Source organism: Anomaloglossus baeobatrachus, chromosome 3 (genome assembly GCF_048569485.1).
Source record: "Anomaloglossus baeobatrachus isolate aAnoBae1 chromosome 3, aAnoBae1.hap1, whole genome shotgun sequence".
NCBI classification, from domain to species: Eukaryota; Metazoa; Chordata; class Amphibia; order Anura; family Aromobatidae; genus Anomaloglossus; species Anomaloglossus baeobatrachus.
Window position 1 is genome coordinate 630,467,792 of NC_134355.1, and position 26,925 is coordinate 630,494,716.

The following is a 26,925-nucleotide window of genomic DNA, read 5'->3' on the forward strand; positions in this document are numbered from 1 at the left end:
GGACAGGAAGTGATGTCCATCTGATGTAGCGCCATTCCAGCTCCTTGACTGTGGCAGCCAATCACAGGACTTATTAGTCAGGTGACCATAGAACGGGATGTTCCACCAGAAACCACCACAGACCACACGAGTCGAATCCCTTGGCATTACAGCAGTAGCGTGGCCAGAATTAATGATTTGTAGGATCATGGTTTTTTTTTTACTCCTTTACTTACAGTGGAGGCAACCTTATTCTACATGTACAAAATGCAATCCTTTCATTACGTATCAATGAATTGCTCTTACCCGTAGCCCCTCTGCGGCAAACACTCAAGGATGTCGTAGCAGAAAGAAAGCTGGTCATCGCGCTCACAAGTGTAGATGGACTCCAGAGCGATGATCATCAGCTGATCCTGATCGGGGATTAGCTTTTGCTGGCACTACAACAAAAACAAAAAAAGGGAAAATTTAGACAAAAATAATAGCGATCAAGCCCCATGATCCAAAACGCCAACTAATGACATGATATGATATATGATATATTTTAAATATTTTTTTTTCTTTTTTGTTTCTTTTTCGCCTTGTCATTTTGCCGCATAAAAAAACCTCTAAGTGGTGTGGAATTGAAAAGAAAAACAGCAATTCCGCTGTTGTTTTTTGGGTTCTGGTTTTGCATTGCCCCCTTTGTGGTAAAAACGACCTGGTAACCAAGGATTACAAGGGTCAAGGCTGTCACAGTAATCCCAGTTTATATAGGTTTTTTTGGAAATCAAATTTTATTGGGTTTTCAAAATAAGATCTTGAAGCAGATTACATTATTACATTAATAATTACTATAGACACAGACAACTTAAAATATGCCCAAATCTATTACATACAGTATTTGTCTTTTTTATTATTATAGCTCTCATATCCATTGTTCACATCACACTTCTTTGATATACACATTACAGTAGAGTCTTCCTAATTATCCACGTCAATCAGTTTTTTTCAATTCACATGTTTCATCTATTGGTATTCATTGTACAATTGCCACTTTTTTTTGTTTGTTGTTTTTTTTTTTAATTTTAACTCAAATGACTAGTCATGTATCCCTGCCTCCTCACCCCTTGGCTGATGTCACTTTTGGTGCCTAAGGCCGGGGGCTATGGGGACGGGGTGCGTGACGTCATTAATTTATTACTATACATATATGCATTTTTCCTGCTCTGGTTTCCCCCTGGCCAGCTGTATACACTGATATACATACTAATTTTGTCGTCATTGACTTATATCTATTTCAGCATGTACACCACCCTTAAAGGGGCTTTACACGCAGCGATATCGCTAGCGAGCGTACCCGCCCCCATCGTTTGTGCGTCACGGGCAAATCACTGCTCGTGGCGCACAATATTGTTAGAAGCAGTCACACGGACTTACCTGCCTAGCGACGTCGCTGTGGCCGGCGAACCATCTCCTTTCTAAGGGGGCGGTTTGTGCAACGTCACAGTGGCTTTACTAAGCGGCCGCCCAATAGAAGCGGAGGGGCGGAGATAAGCGGGACGTAACATCCCGCCCACCTCCTTCCTTACTCATTGCCATAGGACGCAGGTAAGCTGCAGTTCGTCGTTCCTGAGGTGTCACACGTAGCGATAGCGATGTGTGCTGCCTCGGGAATGACGAACAACCTGCGCTCTCAAGAATCAACGATTTTATGAAAATGAACGACGTGTCAACGATGGACGATTTGGTGAGTATTTTCCATCGTTAGCGGTCGTTCGTGCGTGTCACACGCAACGACGTCGCAAACGATGCCGGATTTGTGTCACAGAATCTGTGACCCCGGCGATATATCATTAGATACGTCGTTGCGTGTAACGGGGCCTTTATTCCTTCCTTCAGGCAGCATCACCACTTTGCTATTAAGTTTGGTGCGTGATGTCATTAATTTAAAAATACACTTACCATATTTTTTGGACCATAAGATGCACCCTGGTTTTACAGGAGGAAAATAGGAAAATAAAATTTTAACCAAAAAATGTGGTCATGACACACTTATGGGGCAAGGATCTGCTGCTGACACTGTTATGGGGGTAATGTCGCCAAATTATCTACTAAGGTACCCCATTCTGGTAACGATCCTCCTGCCTTGTATATGATCCTGCTCATATACCCCCATCCTGCTCATATACCCCCATCCATCCTGCTTATATACCCCATCATCCTGCTCATATTCCCCCATCCATCCTGCTCATATTCCCCCATCCATCCTGCTCATATACCCCCATCCATCCTGCTCATATACCACCATCCATCCTGCTCATATTCCCCCATCCATCCTGCTCATATTCCCCCATCCATCCTGCTCATATTCCACCATCCATCCTGCTCATATTCCACCATCCATCCTGCTCATATACCCCCATCCTGCTCATATTATACCCCATCCTGCTCATATACCCCCATCCTGCTCATATTATACCCCCATCCTGCTCATAATATACCCCCATCCTGCTCATAATATACCCCCATCCTGCTCATAATATACCCCATCCTGCTCATATACGCCCATCCTGCTCATAATATACCCTCATCCTGCTCATAATATACCCTCATCCTGCTCATAATATAACCCCATCCTGCTCATAATATAACCCCATCCTGCTCATAATATAACCCCATCCTGCTCATAATATAACCCCATCCTGCTCATAATATAACCCCATCCTGCTCATAATATAACCCCATCCTGCTCATAATATAACCCCATCCTGCTCATAATATAACCCCATCCTGCTCATAATATAACCCCATCCTGCTCATAATATAACCCCATCCTGCTCATAATATACCCCGATCCTGGTATATGGCCTGTATCCTGTGGCACAGAAAAAAAAAATAAACGTTTATACTCACCTTTCCTCACTCCCAGCAGCACCGATCATATCTTCCTCTCTGTCTCAGCTGCAGCGCCGCTGAATGGAGCCGTCACCATGTGTGGAGCCGTCACCCTGCAGCTTCCCGATGTCTTCCTCTCTGCTCTCTGAGCCGGTCAGCTGATCTGTAGCGACGCGCACAGCGATGACGTCACATTCAGACCATAAGACGCACCCCCCACTTTCCCCCAACATTTGGGAGGAAAAAGTGCGTCTTATAGTCCGAAAAATACGGTATATGTAATTCACCTCCTTTGTTTTTCCCCCGACCAGTTATATACACTGATACAGATATTGATATGGCCGTCACTGACTATCTATTCCAGCGAATATACCGCCCCCGTTTCCGCCCTCCAGGCAGCGTCTCCACTTTGTTGCTGGTGCAACTTTGCGCATAGTGCTATTTTTGGCAGCCAATGGTTTCAATGGGCAGTACAGGACATTTTATTGGATAGGAAAACTTAAGGGGGATGTGTAGCTCATGGACTGTTTTATTTTTTTTACCTTCTTTATTATAAAAAAAAATAAATAAATAAATAAACTTGCAAAACAACTTTGGCTTGAGTCACCAAACACAGATGGTCATGACAATTTTTTTTTTCGGCCAGCTGAAATGTACACGGCTTTTTGCTTATGGGACCAGCTGTAGTTTTTATTCATACCATTCTGGGGTTAATACAGCTTTCTAATATCTCATTTTCTTTAACAGCAACAATTATTAACAGCAATTTCTATTTTTTTCTCCTTTTAGCCAGTTACTGTATGAAATTATTATTTTTTATATTATTTTAGTTCGGATAGTGATAACTACTATGTTAAGAGTATGGGACTTTTTTTTGCCTGAGCCTTTCAGCTACAAACCCCTGAAGTGTTTCCTGTCTATATTGTATGAATATCATTAATGAATCTTTGCTGAGCAGCAATTAAAAGCAGCTACTAAAAGAGCAGGAAGTGTATTGGGAGATAAGGAAGCAAAATAGGGTAATTAAGTATATTACCTGTAGGACCGGAAATATATACATAGATACTGTATATATCATAATGATGAAGTACAGAATCAGCAAAAAATCAGTTAGATGGATTCAAAACTGGCATGATGATAGTGCACAACGAGTAATACTAAATGGCTACACAACAAACTGGAGAATAGTTATAAGCGAGTGTTGCAAGGCTCTGTCCTGGGGTCAGTGCTGTTTAATATCTTTATAAATGATCTGGACAATGGAATTATTGGGGAGCTCATAAAATTGACAGATGATACTAAGATAGGAGGAGTAGCCAACACTAGAGAGGAAAGAGAGCGGATTCAAAAGGATCTAGACACACTCAAACAATGGGCCGAGGAAAAAAGAATGGTGTTTAACAGGGACAAATGCAAAGTCCTACATCTGGTAAAAAAAAATGTAAAAAGCATATATAGTATGGGAGGTAAAGCACTAGGTGATAGCACCTGGGAAAAGGACTTGGGCATAATAGTGGATGCCAGATTCAACATGAGCCAACAGTACGGAGCGGCAGCTAAAAAGGGCAACAACATTCTGGGATGTCTCAAGACAAACATTGAATCTAGATCAAGAGGGGTCATTATTCCCGTATACTCTGCCCTGGTCAGACCCCACCTGGCATACTGTGTACAGTTCTGGGTGCCCCAATTCAAGAAAGACATCGATATATTGGAGCAAGTCCAAAGAAGAGCAACCAAGATGGTAGAAGGTCTGCAAACCATGTCCTATGAAGAACATTTAAAAGAAGTAGGGATGTTTAGTTTGAAAAGGAGAAGACTGAGAGGAGACTTAATAGCGGTCTACAAATATCTGAAAGGCAGTCACAGCGCAGAGGGAAGTACCCTATTCTCATTAGCACAAGGAAGTACAAGAAGCAATGGGATGAAACTAAAAGGAAGGAGATGCGGATTAGACATTAGGAAAAACTTTCTAACAGAGTGGAACAGGCCTCCAAGGGAGGAAGAGAGGGCAGTCAGAGTGGAACAGGCGACCACGGGAGGTAGTGAGGGCAGAGAGTGGAACAGGCGAAACGGGAGGTAGTGAGGGCAGAGAGTAGAACAGGCGAAACGGGAGGTAGTGAGGGCAGAGAGTGGAACAGGTGTCCAATGAAGTTAGAGAGGACAGTCAGAGAGTGGAACAGGCATCCAAGGGAGGAAGAGAGGGCAGTCAGAGAGTGGAACAGGTGTCCACAGGAGGTAGTGAGGGACGTCAGAGAGTGGAACAGGCTACAGCGGGTGGTAGTGAGCTCTCCATCAATGGAAATAGTCTATCGGAGACTGATTAAACATATAGCTGGGATGAATTAAGAAAACCTGCACTCGCAGGTTCCTGGAGGTCCCTTCCAACTCTACCATTCAATGAGTCTGTGTGTATTCCAGGTCAGACCCTGTGCTTTATTTCTGTTATGTAGAAGAAGAATATAGAAATAACTTACCAATTATGTCTGTATTTTTCTTCTACATAAGAGAAATAAAGCACAAACACAATTTAGCGATGTTCAGCTATCTAGAAATCTAGATTTAATCCTTTACATCTACATGACTGATGGCTGGTAGCATTATTTGCATTATAAAGGACGCGTTTCTAATCCCAACGTTTCAGATTTGCATAAAATTCTCTCCCTAAACAATTATGAGGGTGAAATATCTCGACGTCAAATTAGTTAATCAAGGATTAAAGCGGCTCACGAAATCTTTTAATCTCGGAATCCTAAATGATGCAGATGAAGTATGATTTATTGCTCGCACATCTGTAGCGCGGCTTCATTTGTAATGTGAACATGCTGCCGCTGCTTAATTATTCAGATGTGTTGCTAAGCTATGAAAAAAAAAATAGATAAAGACGGCTCTTATTATACCGTGCTCTCGCACTGCCTAAACACCGAATCATCAGCACAATGATATTGCTTCTCAATAACTTCGGTGCAGACTCCGGCACAAGCTGAATACTGCATGGTCTATTATACGGGATGTCCTGGTTCCTCGGAGCAAAGAACTGCTCAGCCAATCACTAGTCACTGGAGTGACACACCTCCATCAGTGATAGGCTGAGAGGGCATTTCCTGTGTACAGAGAGGAACCACAAAGTAGAGTGTGGGAAAGGAAGAGTAAGGATCGGTGAAGTGACTATTTTTCTGTGGATTATTTACCATTTCCAGTTTGATCCTTTCTTTAAAAAAAATGATTTATTGGAAAACCCCAATGAGAATTTAGAGGTAAGCAACAAACATGGCGGTTTCTATTAGGGTGCATCCAGTTTTCAATTAAATAAAGCAATTGTGTATAATGCCCACAAAAATCCAGCCGGGCAAGACTATCGAGAAGGCGTGTAAGCACAATTATAAAATATAACCTTTAATATGATTAAAATGTTAAACACACACACACACATATATAGTCGGTTACAACGGCAACCAATATTCAGCACAGAAAAAGCAGGTAGGTATCTGCAGAGATGTAAAAATCACAAAACTCTCCCTAACAATTTCACAAAGATGCACTACAAGTAACTACAAAGGGCATCATAGCAGATATAGTCAAGTAATACAATAGCAGTGTTGTCAGGTTCAGGGGGGCACAAGTCAGCCTCACAGTACCCTTCGGTTACAACACTCTGACCTTAAAGGGAACCTGTCAGGTCTCATATGCGTTCTGACCTAGTAGCAGTGTGATGTGTGGCTAGTAACCCCTTCTTACCCATCCCTGTGTTGTAATACTATGTAATATGAATGTATACAAATCTGTTTTATTACTTATATTTTCCCTATGTAAATGAGCAGAGGCACTAGTCCCCTCGGTGTTGCTACACCCTGTGGGAGTTGGCATGTTTTCCATGGTCTCATGCCCCTGTGGGCGTGATACCATGGATTTACATGAGTGATGTCACGTCTCTCCTTGGAGATCCCTCGCGTGCACAATTCCCATTCCGGTAGCCTTGTTATCCGGGTGCTTGCTTCTTGGCTTCAGACGCGCACTGTGCATGACTGGAACCGCAGGAGTCTTCTGAGCATGAGCAGTGCACGTCTGAGGCTGAGAAGCAAATACCCGGATAACGAGGCTGCGGGAATGGTAAGCACGCACGCTCGGGATTTCAAGGAGCGACAGTGACGTCGCTCATGTAAATCCATGGTATCACACCCACATGGGCATGAAACCACAAAAAGCATGCAAATGCCCACAGGGGGATGTGACACCCGTGGCGCTAGAGCCGTTACTAAAATACATAGGGAACATGTAAGTAACAAAATATTTTTATACATTCATATTACACACAATTACAACACAGGGATGGGTAGAAAGGGGTTACTAGGCCACACATCACCTTGCTTCAATGTTAAAGCGTATATGGGACCCGACAGGTTCCCTTTAATTGGATAAAGATGCTCCTGGACGTCCCTGACGTGTTTCATAAAACTCATCAAGGGTGCAATGGCCAATGGAGCAAAAGCTGCAAACGGACCAGCTTAAAAGTAAAATCAGTAACTGTAAAAAGTATAAAACACCTTACGGCCTAACCATAAAGGCAAGTCCTACCTTAGCCATTCATTAATTACTCCATAGTATGGTGTCCAGACATTTCAGAGTGCGCACAAAGTGTTAATTACCTTTCTTATATGCACAATGGTATAAAATAGTCCCCGCCCAAAACAAGATCCAAATGAGGAGTGGAACACAAGAAACACTTGAGTGTGTAACGCAGGGACAACGTCCACAGAGGCACACCGAAAGGATGTAATATCCGGGTGCAAGCACGCAGACTGGACGCAACGTGTAACTGTTTACGTCAGCCCACACTGCAGCTGCGCAGACAGACACAGAAGCACACCGGAAGACAGCGATATCCCGGTGCTGGACCGCATAAATAAGCGCAACTGCGCATGTGAGTCCAAGGATATGAGAAGTGGTGCGATACAAAAACGAGTGTCCAGAGGACGCAAGCAGGACACCGCGCATGTCCGCCCAGAGGGGCTGCAGACAACTGGATAACCACAAAGTGCATCAAGATATACAGTAAAAAACACAAAAGAGTATATATCATAAAGACAATGGCTTTGCATAACTATCAATAGAAGGTGAGCTCTCCCTTAATGGTGCAAGTGTACAACCATGCACCATGGAAGCAATAAACCCTGGTTCAAAAAGGAATACAACTGGAATCCGAAAAGGTTACAACCAAACACCCATGAAGATCTAAAACTGTAGAGGTAACTAAACTGTCCAACGGCAAATAGTCCTGCAGGAGCATAAGCGGACCATTTATATTAACTTCAGAGTCCCAAAAAAACCCACTTTGGAACAAAGGCAAGTAATCTCACACAAAGCAGGACACTAGGAAAATGTAGACATGGCGATGCCAAGGACGACCAACCGCAAATCAAAAAACAAACAAAACCAAACAGAAACACCCCTACAAGCACCCTAGAAAACAGTCATGCTGCTCCCTACCTACCAACGGAGTGTAACACCACCATAAAGTACTGGGTGCCAAGCTGCACGGCGGCTGTCCCGGGGGTTCCTAGATCACCCTAATCACTAAAAAGAAACAATCAAAAGTGAAGGTTTTATTGAGACCCAGTGGTGTCTACGTTTATAAAGTGTAGATCCATTTGCTTTCCCGTTGAGAATTTTACGATCCGAATTACCACGCCGAACTGGATGGTCAATAAGATCAACGCCCATAAAGGTAAGACCAGAGACATCTCCATTGTGTGTCGACTGAATGTGTTTGGTCAATGCAGTACCCCTGTTATTTGCCACATCCCTGAGATGCTCCCCAACACGTCTCCTAAGTTCCCTACTCGTTTTATACACATATTCAAGAGCACAGATTCACCCAACCTTATAGAGAACGCCTCTTGGACGACAACTAATATAAGCTTTTATGTCAAACTGGCATCCTATCACAGAGCTAAAAAACGTTTTACTGGTCTGAATATTTGGGCAAATAACCCAACCCTTGCACCTGAAACAGCTTTTAAGGCTAGAATGTAGCCAAGTATTGTCCTTGGGGGGGATAAAATGGCTATGTACCAATCTATCACCAATAGATCGACCTCTTCTATACGTACAGCGGGGGTACGATCCCACAGCATCGCCAATATCCACATCCATCCTCAGGATAGGCCAATATTTATTCAAAATCGTGCACCATTGTTGAATGTTGAAATGAAACAAAATTTGGCATCATTGTCTTTTTCTTTACGGGGTGTCGGAATCAAAAGATTCGCCCTTTCGCTAGATTGGGCATCTTTGAAAGCGGAGGAGAGAATATGATCCGGATCTTTCCCTAAAACCATAGTATAGATCAAAAAGTAGATCCATTTGCTTTCCCGTTGAAGGATTTTACGATCAATGTGTAGATCCATAAGCTTTCCCGTTGCATCAAGTTTTCCCCTTATGATCACATTTACTCTAAGTCGAAGCCCTAATGGCCCCAATGTAAAATTTCTCTCTCATAGTAGCCTTTATAAAGTGTTTGTGCTCAACTGAAATATTATTAGAAATATGAAGCAAACTGAGCATTTACTTACCTTCCCCAGGTCCAGCACTGCCTCTCTGCTGCTGCGGTGGGCTTTGATGACAGCCTACAAAGGTGACGTCACAGAGCTGCAACCCATCAACAAAAAGAGGCATCACTGGACCTGGGGATTGGGAGTAAAATAAACGCTGTTTGTTAGCTAACACACCTTTTGGTTAGTAATATTTGAAACAGAACAACCTGTGACGACATGGACTCTGTCAGTGCCTAGCATAGGTTAAGTTTCTTAAAATTCAGCCAGACATGATGATAGTTTGTTGATAAACGGGGGATAAGCCCCTCATTGTTTCTACAAGACTCTTAAGGTCCAGGCACACATAACGAGATCGTGAACAAGATCGCAACTACGTCACAGTTCCCGGATCGTTGCTGAGTTGTTGGTGAAATCGTATGTGAGGTGTCACACACACCGACTTTAGGAACGAGCATGCGACCCGTATAACGATCTTGTAAATCGTCGGGACCTTGTCACACAACGGGGACGCAACTACACCCCACTCATCTAGGTCGTTAACAAAATCGTTAGCTAGGTGTCAAACATACAGATCCATCCTGCCCAGCAGGACTCCAACGAGAAAAAAATGGCCCAGGCTGTTCAGCATCGACCGACGATTTCACAGCAGGCGGAGGATTGTTGGTACATGTCAAACATGACGAGATCGCTAGTGAAGTCATTGTTGCGTCACAGAAACTGTGACGTAGCAACGATCTCGTTATGTGTGAAGTGGCCTTTAGGAGTCTAGTGTTAAAGTTCTTGTTGACTCATGTAATTGCCTTGGCCAGTGAAGGTCAGATACCCAGACAAATCAATTATGTGAACCTCCCTCGCCTCTGCCAGAGACCATTACTACTAGGGATATTTTGTGTACGGTTTGAAATCTAACCAATAAGAGCCCAGTCTTATCCACCCATCATGAAGACCCCAAAGGTCTGAATGGAGAGCTCAAGGGTATAAGAAGGAGGACTGTCCATTGCCCGGGAAGACTCTTGCTACAAGATACCAATCTAGGATCTGCGGATCTGACTGGCAAGCCGTAACCGAAACAGGATTATAATACTATATGGGCTTCAGCATCAAATGCAAGGATTCGGTTGAGATATCAAGGACTACCTAAGGAAGGAATCCAGCTTAGGACAATGCCATCACCTGACTAAAGGCTTTGCGGTCCTCAGCCAGCTTCCTAAATCTGGCTTTATTCCATTCTCGGTGGCTGCCCGGCAAAAGCGGGGTGCTGCTGGTTTGGAGTAAATAGCCCTGAAAGCTCGGAGGCACAGACATTCTAATCCCTGGTGAGCCAGCGGAAGGGTGAGACTCTGTTGCCGGTTACAGTCTGTGGTTTTGCTGGTCATGTGCTATGTGCCGTTAATTGTTTGGGGATCCAATAAAGTCTTAATATTGTGATTCCCTCACCCTGTGTTATCTGAATAGTGTTCCGCCCACGGTTAAGGAGGTCGGGCGTTCAATTGGGATGAGCCCTGGGTTATGGGTTATGCTGTCTTTCTAAAGGCTGCCGGGCTAGCGGACGAAATCACCCACTGACCCCCGTGTCTCCACACAACCCCTTTAAGTCCTTTGCAGACATCAAAGGTGGGATATAAGTGCTGTCTTTAAACCCACATAGCTAGGTTCCAAGCCTGACCAAGTCATTCAAGAAAAAAATGGAATAAAAAATAAACCAGTTTTCTTTCCAACTTGCTTGAGTTAGACATTACATGCTGCAGGCAACCTTTTTAAGTACATAAAGAGATATTCAGATCTCCAAGATCCTATCCAAATATGTAGAAGGTATAATAATAATATTAGCAAATACCTCTAATTAGGACTGTAGTATAGTTCTCCTGATGTCTCTTACCTCATGTGCAGGGCATTGCAGGACCTAAGGTAGCCATAGTTATGACCATTTGTATAGTAAAATATATCTTTGTACCGTGTTAGCCAGTAGAGATAAAAAAATTGTTTAAAAGAACTGAAGTCCTCAGTGGTTGATACCTTTTAATGGCTAACTGAAAAGATGGTAATAATTGCAAGCTTTCGAGACTACTCAGGTCTCTTCATCAGGCTCAATATAACACAAAGAAGGGAATTTTGTTACTTACCGTAAATTCCTTTTCTTCTAGCTCTTATTGGGAGACCCAGACGATTGGGGTATAGCTACTGCCCTCTGGAGGCCACACAAAGCACTACACTAAAAAGTGCAAGGCCCCTCCCCCTCTGGCTATACCCCCCCGTGGTATCACGGGTTCTCCAGTTTTAGTGCCAAAGCAAGAAGGAGGAAGCCAATAACTGGTTTAAACAAATTAACTCCGAATAACGTCGGAGAACTGAAAAACCGTTCAACATGAACAACATGTGTACCCGCAAACAACCAAGAAATCCCGAAGGACAACAGGGCGGGTGCTGGGTCTCCCAATAAGAGCTAGAAGAAAAGGAATTTACGGTAAGTAACAAAATTCCCTTCTTCTTCAGCGCTCTATTGGGAGACCCAGACGATTGGGACGTCCAAAAGCTGTCCCTGGGTGGGTAAAGAGATACCTCATGTTAGGGCTGCAAAACAGCCCTCCCCTACGGGGATGTCACTGCCGCCCGCAGGACTCTTCTACCTAAGCTGGCATCCGCCGAAGCATAGGTATGCACCTGAAAATGTTTGGTGAAAGTGTGCAGACTCGACCAGGTAGTTGCCTGGCACACCTGTTGAGCCGAAGCCTGGTGTCGTAGCGCCCAGGACGCACTCACGGCTCTGGTTGAATGGGCTTTCAGCCCTGAAAGAACCGGAAGCCCTGCAAAACGGTAGGCTTCCAGAATTGGTTCTTTGATCCATCGAGCCAGGGTGGCTTTAGAAGCCTGCAACCTCTTGCGCGTACCAGCGACAAGGGCATCGGAACGGCGTACGGGCGCCGTGCGTGAAATGTAGATTCTGAGTGCTCTCACCAGATCTAGCAAACGTAAATCATTCTCATACCGGTGAACCGGATGAGTGCAAAAGGACGGTAAGGAGATATCCTGATTAAGATGAAACGAGGATACTACCTTAGGGAGAAACTCCGGAATGATGCGCAGCACTACCTTGTCCTGGTGAAAACACCAGGAAGGGAGCCTTGGATGACAGAGCTGCCAGCTCAGACACTCGCCGAAGCGATGTGATCGCAACGAGAAACGCCACCTTCTGTGACAGGCGAGAAAAGGAAACTTCCTTCAGAGGCTCGAAAGGCGGCTTCTGGAGAGCAACTAGAACCCTGTTCAGATCCCATGGATCCAACGGCCGCTTGTACGGGGGTACGATATGACAAACCCCCTGCGGGAACGTGCGCACCTTAGAAAGACGTGCTAGACGCTTCTGAAAAAATACGGATAGTGCTGAGACTTGCCCTTTGAGGGAGTCTAGCGACAAGCCCTTTTCTAACTCCTATTGTAGGAAGGAAAGAAAGATAGGCAATGCAAATGGCCAGGGAGACACTCCCTGAGTAGAGCACCAGATTAAGAAAACCTTCCACGTTCTGTGGTAGATCTTAGCAGACGTGAGCTTCCTAGCCTGTCTCATGGTGGCAACGACCCCTTGGGATAATCCTGAAGACGCTAGGATCCAGGACACACAAGCCACACAGTCAGGTTCAGGGCCGCAGAATTCCGATGGAGAAAACGGCCCTTGAGACAGTAAGTCTGGTCGGTCTGGTAGTGACCCCGGTCGGCCGACCGTGAGATGCCACAGATCCGGGTACCACGATCTCCTCGGCCAGTCTGGTGCGACGAGTATGACGCGGCTGCAATCGGATCTGATTTTTGCGCAGTACTCTGGGCAAGAGTGCCAGAGTGGAAACACATATGTGAGCCGGAACTGCGACCAATCTTGCACTAAGGCGTCTGCCGCCAGAGCTCTGTGATCGCGCGATCGTGCCATAAAAGCCGGGACCTTGTTGGTGTGCCGAGACGCCATTAGGTCGACGTCCGGCCCCCCCCCCAGCGGCAACAGATTTCCTGAAACACGTCCGGGTGAAGGGACCATTCCCCCGCGTCCATGCCCTGGCGACTGAGGAAGCCTGCTTCCCAGTTTTCTACGCCCGGGATGTGAACTGCGGATATGGTGGATGCTGTGTCCTCCACCCACATGAGGATTCGCCGGACTTCCTGGAAGGCTGCTGCCTGCGTGTCCCTCCTTGGCGGTTGATGTATGCCACCGCTGTGGAGATGTCCGACTGGATTCGGATCTGCTCCCTTCTAGCCACTTTGGGAAAGCTAATAGGGTAAGATACCCTGCCCCGATTTCCAGCCCATCTAACTGAAGGGTGGACTCCTGCTGAGTCCACGTCCCCTGAGCCATGTGGCGGAGACAAACTGCTCCCCACCCTGACAGACTCGTATCTGTCGTGACCACTGCCCAGGATGGGGGCTATGGCAATGAGGTGGGAATAAGCCACTATTGCAGAGAGTCCTCGGCCGTTAGGGAAAGGGAGACTTCCCGTCCAGGGAGGTTGACTGCCCATCCCATTGGCGGAGAATGTCCCATTGCCGTTGGCGCAGATGAAACTGCGCAAAGAGAACTGCCTCGATGGCTGCCACCATCTTCCTTAGGAAGTGCATGAGGCGCCTTAAGGGGTGCGACTGGCCTTGAAGGAGAGACTGCACCTCTGTCCGCAGTGAACGCTGCTGGTTCAGCGGAAGCTTCACTATGGCTGATAGAGTATGAAACTCCATGCCGAGATACGTTAGTGATTGAGTCGGAGACAGATTTGACCTTGCCAAATTGATGAACCACCCGAAAGTCTGGAGAGTCTCCAGCGTAACATTCAGGCTGCGTTGGCATGCCTCGAGGGAGGTTGCTTTGACGAGTAGATCGTCCAAGTACGGAATCACCGGGTGTCCGTGAGAGTGCAAGACTGCTACCACTGCTGCCATGACCTTGATGAACACCCGTGGGGCTGTCGCCAGACTGAATGGCAGAGCTACGAACAGAAGATGTTCGTCTCCTATCACAAAACGTAGAAAACGTTGGTGCTCCGTAGCAATTGGCACGTGGAGATAGGCATCTTTGATGTCTGTTGAGGCAAGGAAGTCTCCTCGAGACAATGAGGCAATGACGGATCGGAGGGATCCCATCCGGAACCGCCTGGCGTTCGCATGCTCGTTGAGCAGTTTCCGAACCAGAACAGGACGGAAGGAACCGTCCATTTTTGGAGCCACAAAGAGATTGGAGTACAAACCCTCGCCCTCGTTCCTGAGGGGGGACAGGGATCACCACTCCTTCTGCTCTTAGAGCGTCCACCGCCTGCAGCAGGGCATCTGCTCGGTGGAGAGGTGGGGCCGTTCTGAAGAATGGAGTCGGAGGACGAGAACAGAACACTGTCCTGTGCACGTGAGCACAATGTCCGTCACCCACCGGTCTGTGACCTGTGGCAGCTAAATGGCGCCAAAGGCGGGGGAGTCTGCCATCAACCGCGGATGCGGAGAGAGAGAGAGAGAGCTGAGAGTCCTGAGGAGACCGCCTTGGTAGCGGTTCCTCCGACTGCCTTCCTTGGGCGAGATTGAGCCCGGCCGGAATCTGAGCCCGTCTGAGGTTTTGTAGCCCTTTTGCACGAGGACAATTGGGACCTGCCGGAGCTTGGGAAGGACCGAAACCTCGACTGTACTTTTAGGACAGCATTAACAGGGTAAGTCGCAGTGCAGACATTGCGGGGTTACGGACGCCTCTGCGGTACAGATGTCCCTGCTCAAGGTCAGCTGCGCAAGAACAGCAGAAAAGGTTAGGTTGCCAATACGGCTGTGGATGCCGGAGCAACCGACACGCCGATAGCCTCCTAGACAGATTTCAACCAGAGTCCATCTGTCTGTGAATGCATCTTGAAGTGAAGCCCCATCTCCAGTGCAACTATGGCTCTATATGCAAGCCTGGAGATTGGAGAATCCACCTTTGGACCCTGGGTCCAGCGCTGACCACGTCAGGGGAAAAAAAGGATAACGTGTATCCTAAAAACGTTTGGAGAAGACGCTTATCTGGTAAGCGTGGTGTTCCTGGACTGCTTCTCTGAAGTCAGCGTGGCCAGAAAAATACTCAATATCTGCGTGAGACACTGAAAAGGAACTTCTCCTGTTCGTCTCCTATCTCCACTGGGGGAGCTGAGGGAGAAAGATCCAACCTTCCATTGGTGGACGGTATAGGATCATTCCGTATGGCGTTACCACCCGGTGTATCCGGATTGAGAGCGATGTCAGTATCAAAGCCCTGAAGATTTTGTTCAAGTAGATTGCCCATGGGTGCAAGTCTCTATATTATGACTACTCCGTCCCTGTCCATGGACAGGGTTGACAGGAGGTTTCTTTGGCCCCAACTAGTAGAGCCCCGGCAGACGAAGTGCTAGAGACCCCGGCAGACGACGTGCTACAGGTTGCACACAATGGGACGGTGTCATGAACCGCATCCCATGTAGTAAAAACAGCACTGAAAACTGTGTTGCTTTTTTGCCGCTGCCGACTAGCTATCTAGAAGTATATAGCCAAGATTGGTGACCGTACATTGCAATGTATAGCATACAGGCATAAAGTACAAATGACCACTGCAGCACAAGCAATACAAGCAGCATAGAAGCCTGTGCCCTGGCACCCCTGCTCTTCTGCTGCTGTATACTAGTCATCTAGGGGAATATAGCCCAGAAGAGTGACCCTACAGTGCAATGTATAGCATACAAGCACAAGTACAAATGAACACTGCAGCACATGCAATCCAAGCAGCATAGAAGCCTGTGCCCTGGCACCTCTGCTCTTCTGCCGCTGTAGACTGGTCATCTAGGGGAATATAGCCCAGAAGAGTGACCATACAGTGCAATGTATAGCATACAAGCACAAGTACAAATGCACACTGCAGCCCATGCAATACAAGCAGCATAGAAAAAAACCTGTGCCCCAGCACCCTTGGTTTTCTGCTGCTGTAGTCTAGCCATTCCAGGAGAATATAGCTAAGACTAGCGACTGTACAGTGCAATGTATAGCATATCAGCATAAACACAAATGAACACCTCAGTCGTGCAAAACAAGCAGCCTAGAAAGCCTGTGCCTTAGCACACCTGCTTTCCTGCTGCTGATGTGTCGCTCCCCAAGCGGGCATATAGCGACCTATGTAGTCAAAAACAACACATGTATACACTGCAGTTATATCGTGGTCAGCACTATTGTGCCTCTTACCGCCCGCCTATAAGCGGGTGTATGATCGCCACTGTCCTGCCTTGGTGCCCCGATTGCAGTAATGGCTGCCGGCTTCTTCCCCAGCTCGTGTGAGTAGGGGCGGGCCGTGGGCGTGCCCCCAAGGCAGAGCGGGAATCCGGCGTCCGACCGAGTGCAGTGAGAGGGCTGGAGCATGTAAAAAGGCTCCAGCCCTCGGCGCTGCTGATTGCTCAGCGCCTGTCCCCTTCCCTGAGTGACAGGGAGGGGGCGGGAACGAAGCGGCACTAGGCCGCAGAAGCCGGGGACTGGAGTTATAAGCGCCGCCGCCGTAAAAGCGCGGTCGGCGCCCAGTCCCCGGCGAACTACAAGTCCCAGCCGCGCCGCCGCTCCCGGAGCGTCCGGCGCGGTAGTTCCCAAAACACAAAGTCACTCAGCAAAGCTGCAGTGACTGTAACCCTTTACTGTCCCCGGCGCACTAGCACACCCAGCAAGTCTGGAGTGTGCTGTGCCTGTGTGTACGGGGACACAGAGTACCTGTAATGGTGCAGGGCCATGTCCCTGAACGGTACTCCAGCTCCGTATCCAGCAGGTTCAAATGGGTCTGTGGATGGAGCCCGGCGTCAGAGCTTTGAGGCCGGCAGGATCCCACTTCCACAGAGCCCCTCAGGGGGATGTGGAAGGAAAGCAGCATGTGGGCTCCAGCCTCCGTACCAGCAATAGGTACCTCAACCTTACAACACCATCCAGGGGTGAGAAGGGAGCATGCTGGGGACACTATATGTGTCCTCTTTTCTTCCATCCGAAATAGTCAGCAGCTACTGCTGACTAAAATCTGTGGAGCTATGCGTGGATGTCTGACCTCCTTCGCACACAAAGCTAAAACTGGAGAACCCGTGATACCACGGGGGGGTATAGCCAGAGGGGGAGGGGCCTTGCACTTTTTAGTGTAGTGCTTTGTGTGGCCTCCAGAGGGCAGTAGCTATACCCCAATCGTCTGGGTCTCCCAATAGAGCGCTGAAGAAATCTGAAGAGTCACATATAATTATTATTGATTGATTATTGGTATTGAAAGGAAACTTCAAGTCCCAGAGAGATAGGAGACTATGGGAGTACAAACTTATGATGACCTTTGACACATTCAGAGCAGGAATGAATGTGTCTCATGGATTCATGTCTTTTTACATCAATTAAGAGATGTGCTCTTCTGACCATCCGAGCGTGTCACAGCCCGGACCAGACCCTTATCAGAGGACAATAAAACTTTCACACTGAACTGCAGCAAAATTTATGGCCACAACAGTTTGCCCCCCTGCCATAGAGATAGTTCTGTTTTATATAACTTGTTTTTTTTTTTTTGTTTTTTTTTTTTACTGCACTATTCTATGTCCTGTTGTGTATAAATATGTGACGCTTCAGATTTTGTGTTATACCATGCCTGATGAAGAGACCTGAGTAGTCTCGAAAGCTGCAATTATTACCATCTTTTCAGTTAGCCATTAAAAGGAATCAACCACTGAAGACTCTCAGTTCTTTTAAACAATTTTTTCATTTGTATAGTGACAGTTAGTTTCTCATGGTCGTAACCTTGGATACCTAAGCTGCAATGCCCTATACATGAGTTAAGTGACATGGCTAACCAGGAGAACTATACTTCATTTCTAAATGGAGATATTTGCTAATATTATTATTATTACACCTACTACATATTGGGAAAGGATCTTGCAGATGGGAATACCCCTTTAATGTTGTGCTAACCCTCAGTTATTCCTCCTGGAACTGTACAAATATATTAACAAGTGGGTATTATTCTCCAGCTCAAGACAAAGTATCGATAGAGTTTGACAGAATGAGACTATACAAGGATACACTACTTTGGACAAGGGGAATGATAACAGTCCGTTATCACCATGTTAATACATTTCCAGGAGTAATAACAGAGGGACAGCAGAGAGGAGAATTCAAACAATGAATTGGAGAATTCAATAAAATATACCTGCCAGGAGAGGAGACAGGTCCGCCTTATTGTCTATTTGTACGTATCTGCTAGGAAGAACAGCCTGAGTCCTGTATATATCACCATCTCGCTCATTTATATTATATTACATATTATGTATGTGTACACACACACACACATTATATATATTTATTAATATTATATATATATAGATATATATATATACATATATATATATATATAGTACTGTATATGTTGAGAGCGTGCAACAGAGCGCGACAGGGTGAGACACATAGATATATGCATATATATAGTACAGACCAAAAGTTTGGCCACACCTTCTCATCTTGACCACACCAACTTTTGGTCAGTACTATATATATGCATATATCTATGTGTCTCTCCCTGTCGCGCTCTGTTGCACGCTCTCAACATATACAGTACTATATATATATATATATATATAAATAAAACACACACACACACACACACACACACACACACACACACACACACACACACGCAGACAGAGAGCAACAGAACGAGACATATATACATACACACACAAGTTTAGCTGCAGGCTTCGTATGCAAGAGGAAATTACAAGCCAGCCATATTTGTAGGTCTGGAAGATGTAAACATGATAATGTTGTTCGACTTCTCGCACAAGTATAAAATATTCAGAAAGCTAAAAAATATTGACACACAGCTGAATAGCTGAACAATTACCAGATATTTCCGCTTAGCAGTAGATGGCGGTAACAAAAGGTCCAACAAGTTGAGGCTGCCTAATGTTTTTTTGTATTTTTTGGCATTTTTCGTCTCAGCCCTCATTACGGTGTTTGTTTTATTTTGCATGCGGTGACAGAACTAAGTGATTTTCTTCTTCTTAAACACTGCAAACACTGTTTCAGCAAATAAGTCACCGAGAAATTCATGAATAGAAATGAGCAGCAGAATCTCCGGCCTGTCAGACCCAAGAAAGCTCGAACGGCCGTATCGGCGAGAACAGTGTCACGAAGCAAAGCGGGGAGATAAAAGCAGAGGAGCGCCGGCTTACATCGGGCTTGGAATGCTGAAAAATCTTCAGGGGGAATTTAAGGTCGTCCTTAGCCAGGGTGACTATGTAGCCTTTCAGCAGAGTGTTGGCCGCTCCGGGGGTCTGGGCCTCGCAGCGATGGAGGAAAGGAACCATCCACTGGTAGGCGTTCTTCACGTAGTGTTCTTCTGAAGACTGGAAAACAAGAAATATTAAAACACATTTATAAACCACTTATTTTGGGGGGTATCTAATTCTATAACAGAATGACGACTATTTCAATGATCACCATGTAATGCTTCACTGGCCTCATGATGGCGCTGTATAGGATCTCAACAGCAGGACGCCGTGGGATCAGATTATCTGTACAAAGGACTCTCTAAGTCCACATCCTGACAGCCATGTTGTACATACGTGTGTGTGTGTGTGTGTCTATATATATATACACATACACATATACAGTGCCTACAAGTAGTCTTCAACCCCCTGCAGATTTAGCAGGTTTGATAAGATGCAAATAAGTTAGAGCCTGCAAACTTCAAACAAGAGCAGGATTTATTAACAGATGCATAAATCTTACAAACCAACAAGTTTTGTTGCTCAGTTAAATTTTAATACATTTTCAACATAAAAGTGAGGGTCAATTATTATTCAACCCCTAGGTTTAATATTTTGTGGAATAACCCTTGTTTGCAATTACAGCTAATAATCGTCTTTTATAAGACCTGATCAGGCCGGCACAGGTCTCTGGAGTTATCTTGGCCCACTCCTTCATGCAGATCTTCTCCAAGTTATCTAGGTTCTTTGGGTGTCTCATGTGGACTTTAATCTTGAGCTCCTTCCACAAGTTTTCAATTGGGTTAAGGTCAGGAGACTGACTAGGCCACTGCAACACCTTGATTTTTTCCCTCTTGAACCAGGCCTTGGTTTTCTTGGCTGTGTGCTTTGGGTCGTTGTCTTGTTGGAAGATGAAATGACGACCCATCTTAAGATCCTTGATGGAGGAGCGGAGGTTCTTGGCCAAAATCTCCAGGTAGGCCGTGCTATCCATCTTCCCATGGATGCGGACCAGATGGCCAGGCCCCTTGGCTGACAAACAGCCCCACAGCGTGATGCTGCCACCACCATGCTTGACTGTAGGGATGGTATTCTTGGGGTCGTATGCAGTGCCATCCAGTCTCCAAACGTCACGTGTGTGGTTGGCACCAAAGATCTCGATCTTGGTCTCATCAGACCACAGAACCTTGAACCAGTCTGTCTCAGAGTCCTCCAAGTGATCATGAGCAAACTGTAGACGAGCCTTGACATGACGCTTTGAAAGTAAAGGTACCTTACGGGCTCGTCTGGAACGGAGACCATTGCGGTGGAGTACGTTACTTATGGTATTGACTGAAACCAATGTCCCCACTGCCATGAGATCTTCCCGGAGCTCCTTCCTTGTTGTCCTTGGGTTAGCCTTGACTCTTCGGACAAGCCTGGCCTCGGCACGGGAGGAAACTTTCAAAGGCTGTCCAGGCCGTGGAAGGCTAACAGTAGTTCCATAAGCCTTCCACTTCCGGATGATGCTCCCAACAGTGGAGACGGGTAGGCCCAACTCCTTGGAAAGGGTTTTGTACCCCTTGCTAGCCTTGTGACCCTCCACGATCTTGTCTCTGATGGCCTTGGAATGCTCCTTTGTCTTTCCCATGTTGACCAAGTATGAGTGCTGTTCACAAGTTTGGGGAGGGTCTTAATTAGTCAGAAAAGGCTGGAAAAAGAGATAATTAATCCAAACATGTGAAGCTCATTGTTCTTTGTGCCTGAAATACTTCTTAATACTTTAGGGGAACCAAACAGAATTCTTGTGGTTTGAGGGGTTGAATAATAAATGACCCTCTGAATAAACTTTTCACAATTTAAAAAAAGAAAGAAAAAAAGAAATAACATTCTTTTTTGCTGCAGTGCATTTCACACTTCCAGGCTGATCTACAGTCCAAATGTCACAATGCCAAGTTAATTCCGAATGTGTAAACCTGCAGGGGGATGAATACTACCTGTAGGTAGGTATATATATATTACAGTCTACAGGGAATGGGTGATGGTACAATAGGTGAGGACAGAGCTGGTTGCGCAGTGGTCTACTGGACTGAGGGCTGTTGTAGGTTGTAGGCTTGTTGGAAGAGGTGGGTCTTGAGGTTCCTCTTGAAGCTTTCCACGGTAGGGGAGAGTCTGATGTGCTGAGGTAGAGCATTCCAGAGTATGGGGGATGCACGGGAGAAATCTTGTACGCGGTTGTGGGAAGAGGAGATAAGGGAGGAGCAGAGAAGGAGATCTTGTGAGGATCTGAGGTTGCGTGCAGGTAGGTACCGGGAGACTAGGTCACAGATGTAGGGAGGAGACAGGTTGTGCATGGCTTTGTATGTCATGGTTAGTGTTTTGAACTGGAGTCGTTGGGTGATGGGAAGCCAGTGAAGGGATTGGCAGAGTGGCGAGGCTGGGGAGTAGCGAGGGGAGAGGTGGATTAAGCGGGCCGCAGAGTTTAGGATAGATTGGAGGGGTGCAAGAGTGTTAAAAGGGAGGCCAGTGAGCAGGAGGTTGCAGTAGTCGAGGCGGGAGATGATGAGGGCATGCACTAATGTTTTTGCTGATTCTTGGTTAAGGAAAGCACGGATATATATATATATATATATATATATATATATATATATATATATATATATAAAACTTTGTTAACTCCTTGACAACCTCTGACGTACATGTACGCCAATGGTCATGTTCTCGAGCCAGCATCTTTTTCCCAGCAAATGATGACTGCTTTAATCAGCCATCATGTGCCTTTAACACCAACTCCACCAGCACTTATTAGTCTGTTAGATGCCACTGTCAATCTCTCAGGGGGTGGGGGCGCATCATTCCACATGCCCATGACGTGAATGCAGAGTGCCAATGGGTGCCATGACATCTGGGGTGGGGGTGTTATGGACAAGATTATGAGTATATAGGAGTATATATGGAGATATCCATAAAAAACAGGATTGAAGATGGTGTTTGAACTGTACCACACATATATCTCTTGGCATAAGACTCAGACAGACAGAGTCTTGTGACAAGTGAATCATGCTGACATTGCTTAATATAAATGAGGAACCAAGCACATTACAGTAAATTGTATATCACAGAATAAGCTGTTCTACTTTATCCAATAGGAGACGTGTTACGTATTCTTGGCACCTAGCCAATAAGCCCGGTTAAATATTTGTACAACTTCCGGAATAAATCAGTCTTACTTTCTATTCATATCTGAGTATGTCTCTAGTGTGAGTGAAAGAGAGTGGTATGCATGCTACCACGAGTGACTCATAATTTGGACTGCAGACAGTTTAAGAAGGATGCATGACTGAATGGCATCAACCTAAATTAAGGTTTTATCATTTGGCGCCCAACGAACCTTAGGACGGAGCTCTGGATGATGGACGGCCGTGCTGGCCCCTTAATTTGAAAGGCAACTACCGGGAGATGGAGATGAGCACTCCAGCTGCAGGTGAGGAAATTTTTCTAATCTCACCTTGCAAACCTCCTGCGTGTACTTACATTTCGAAGGGGGGGTTGGGCTGTCCCAGTCTAGACACCTAATGACCGCCATCTCGCATGAGATAAGCTGTCCTAAGAGATCCCACACCAAGGTGGTCAGGTTCACCTTAAGCTGTCTGTATAAATGTAATTCTAAATCACATGAAATGTAATGTGGTTTTGGGGTTTTTGTCTACTCTTTGAGAAAAGCAGAAGTTCTATGTTTTATTTTTCTCTGACGGTAGGGGAAAATGAGGAAGTTGTTATATATGCTGGTTATATGGATATATATGGTTATAGCTGCAGGTGAGATCAGCCACCTGGATGGTGTATATAGTGTCCTTATTGTTATGTCATTGTGTTGACCTGTGTCTACCTGTTGAAATGTCTGTCTATTTGCAGCAGGTGGAGTACTTGCTGGCTACGAGAAACGGGAAGTTCTGTGTGCTTTGTTCGTACAGCTGCCAAAAAGAGGAAGTGTCACGATAATGTAGTGAGAGCTGTCTTTAAGTGAAGGAAAAAAAAACCTCTGAAGCTGTACTTTGAAGTTAACTGTATGTATACTGCTGTGTATACTATGAGATACACTGGTGTGTGACGTGTCCGGTCGATAGTCAGTAGTTGATAAGCCTGAAGGCCAGGTACATTGTTATGGTAAGAGCCCTGACTGTATCTGGTGGAATTTGATGTGTTCTCTGCGATCCTAGGTAGGAGGAACATTGGCAGAATCCCTTGACTTTGGTTTTAATCAGTGTTATTGATGTTCTGGACGGATTTGTTCAAATAAGGTGTATATAATGTGAACAGAGGTTACTAGTACTTGAAGTAAGATATAGTGAGGGTGAATTTAGTTTCTATCACCCACGTGACACTTCTTCCTGGTAGGACAACCCGTCTGTGTTGTGGTTTGTGGACTGAGGTAGAAAATCTGTGTATTCTGTGGATGTGTATAGTCGCTGGTCCAGGAGAGGAACTGCATTACGGCACAGACCAGACATCCAGGTTGACGTGTTAGTTTTAGGTTGTTTACCCTTTTGAATATGGGGTCTAATCAGTCCACACTTGTCAAGTTAACGGCAGATGAATTAGTAAGCGAGCAAAAAGGTAAAAATATGAAGTCGCTCCTTCAGTGATCACTGCCAAGAGAGGGAGATTAGAGGAGCAAGAATGGAAAGATGTCTTGTTAAATAAGCGAGGGATTTTGAAAGATAAAGATCTCCTTATGGATGCTGAGGCATGGTATAGAACGTCAAAAGATGTTAGAAAATTGGCATGGAAAGAGGAATGGGATGGAGATAGTAGATATTTCTATATTGCACCAACTCAGAAAATGGCACCTCAGGAAGTGGCCAAGCCCATTAGGAAACAACGCCCCCCTCCTCATAAGTCGTCCCCAGAGGGTTGGACTTGTGTAGTTTGTCCCCCTGCCCAGCAAAGCAGGCCGCACCTAGTTCCCTTTTCCAGCCATCTTAAGTCCCAAGGCCACTGGCCTATTTGTTGCTGGAGCAACAGAAGCCACCGAGGGGGGGCAGGAAGATGACAATGATTTAACAATGATCCACCCCACCACCAAAACTATCCCTAGTAGAGATAAACCACAGGTGCTGTCCTTATTTGAGGACGTCAGCCCACACATGGCATCGCACCATTATTCCTATAGTCCCGGACAAGAACGCCCTAAATATGTGACATGGAAGCCTCAGGAGGCTGCAGTCCTTGTGAAGGAACACTGAGATATATACACCTATCAGTGACGTGTCATCAATAATTGATGTTTGATAAGGCCCGAGAGCCAGGTCCTCGACGGAAAGAGGATTTGAAAGGGGGATTTTAAAGGTACTGGTGCAGAGTTATAAAAGTGGGTGAAAGAGCCCTGACTGTTACCTGGTACGGCTTTCCTGCTAAGCAGTGAGTTGAACGTTGTATGCGTACTCACTTGTCTTGTTTTGGTGGATGTCAATATTCTTACCTAGAATTGAATACATTGGGGAAGACCCCTAAACTTTGGCCTTAATCAGAATTATTGAGTATTGGATGGAGCGCCCTCATGGAGGTGTATGTATTGTGAATTCTCTCCCTGATCCTGATTTGCATCCCAGGCCTTTCTATAGGAAGATGTGCCAAATCCAGAAAACCCACTCTGCCACATATGCTGATTTGTATGGGCTCACCCAGATTAAAGCTGGGGATTCTTTCTGGCCAGTAATGGAGCCAGGTTTGCAGGTTTACAGTGAGGGTGCGTGTACCTTATCACCCAAGTGACACTGGTGCTCTAGTTTTTCCTGGAACATGTTTTTATGTAAAATGTACGCAGTTTTTGGTGTGAAACACCGTAGGAGAGTTGAAATTGGAAAAAAAAAATAAGAGAAGTGTTATTTCATCTTCAGTGAAGATGAATTGTAAGTGACACACGTATGTCGAAAAGGGAAATGGAGAATTCTCCCAAGGCTGGAGATTAGATGAGAATTGATGAGTAATTCTGAATCTAGCGACTACACTATGTGTATTTTACCTGTCTGTGAAAATAAGAAACATAAGCTGATATATAGGGTGGACTTGTGTGCTGTCTGTGGAGCACTGTGTCCACGTAAGCCCACCCCACTATTTCCTGTCCTGAATGTAGATTTCTTTCTGTCACTCTGTGTTTTGCCCAGTCCTGGGTGGGGTATGGTATGGGGATAGTTATCAGGGTCTGACAGGAGATAGGGATACGCTGGAGGCTCGGCCCTGACCACCATTAGGTCTACCGTCGAGATGAGGGCAAGCACAGGGTCCCTAGTTACAGGGTCAGCCCAGGGGTCCCTATATAATCCATATTCCCAGTGACAGATTGAATACCTCCTGAATGTAGATGTCACAATACATGTCACTCCCTCCCAGGCCTCTTCAGACGCCATTTTTTGGCCAACACCTACTTCCTCTTTTAGCGGCTGTTTCTTATCGGTAATTATCTTTAGTGGACGTTTTAACTCAGACACTACATAGTTCATCTTTTGACGCCATTTTAGTCCAGCCGACATCCAGTTCCCTATTTTTTGTTTCAGCAGCCAAAGCCACTGCTCTGTTTATTGCCGACATAGCAGGGACTGCAGAGGGGGGACATAGGGACCTGAAACACACACTCCATTTTTTGGTCATATATGCAGTTGTTCCCCATTGTGTTCCCACTAATGAACCTTAGCAGAGGTTATTGCTGATAGTCCTGTGGAAACCTTTTCCCTTCACTTTTGCATGTTTGTTTTTGCTGTATCTAGTATACAGTTTAGTAGACCATATAGACTGCTCACTATTAGTCCTGGTGGACAGTGAATATTTTTCTGCCTATGGCAGTTGCTGCTTAGCCTAGTTTGAGATATTCTCACTTGTATTTTATCCTTCCTGGTATCTTGCACAAGAGTTCCCTGATAGAGAGGGTCGAGGATCACGTGGTCCCAAGGGGACATTGATCATCAGGAGTTGGCATATTAGGGTTTTCGTTGGCAGCACCCAGTAATCCTTTGTGTCTTAGTTTGCAGGGTCTGACAGGAGAGAAGGATACGCTGGAGGCCCGACTGTGATCACCATCAGGTCTACCGTCGGGATGAGGGAGAGTGCAGGGCCCCCAGTTACAGGGTCAATACAGGAGAGGTAGAGTAGATACGCTCCACTGCTTTTTCCTAGTTGTGTATATGTAGTCAGGGGGTGCTGCTTGGTAGTTTTCAAACCCTCTTGTGCTCTTTTCTCTTTCCCCGGGGTTCTAGGGAGTCTTAGTTTTTAGAATTTCAGTGTTCTCCTGACCCCAAAGTTACACCCATTGC

General features: G+C 45.7%; 1 protein-coding gene across 1 annotated transcript in view; it reads right to left on the reverse strand.

The window, feature by feature from the left end:
• NBAS (NBAS subunit of NRZ tethering complex) overlaps nucleotides 1–26,925 on the reverse strand; it is a 1,027,824-nt gene that overhangs the window by 668,571 nt on the left and 332,328 nt on the right. The window contains 2 exon segments of the mRNA XM_075341124.1: nucleotides 286–419; nucleotides 19,601–19,774. Of these exon segments, the coding sequence (XP_075197239.1) occupies nucleotides 286–419; nucleotides 19,601–19,774 (308 nt within the window).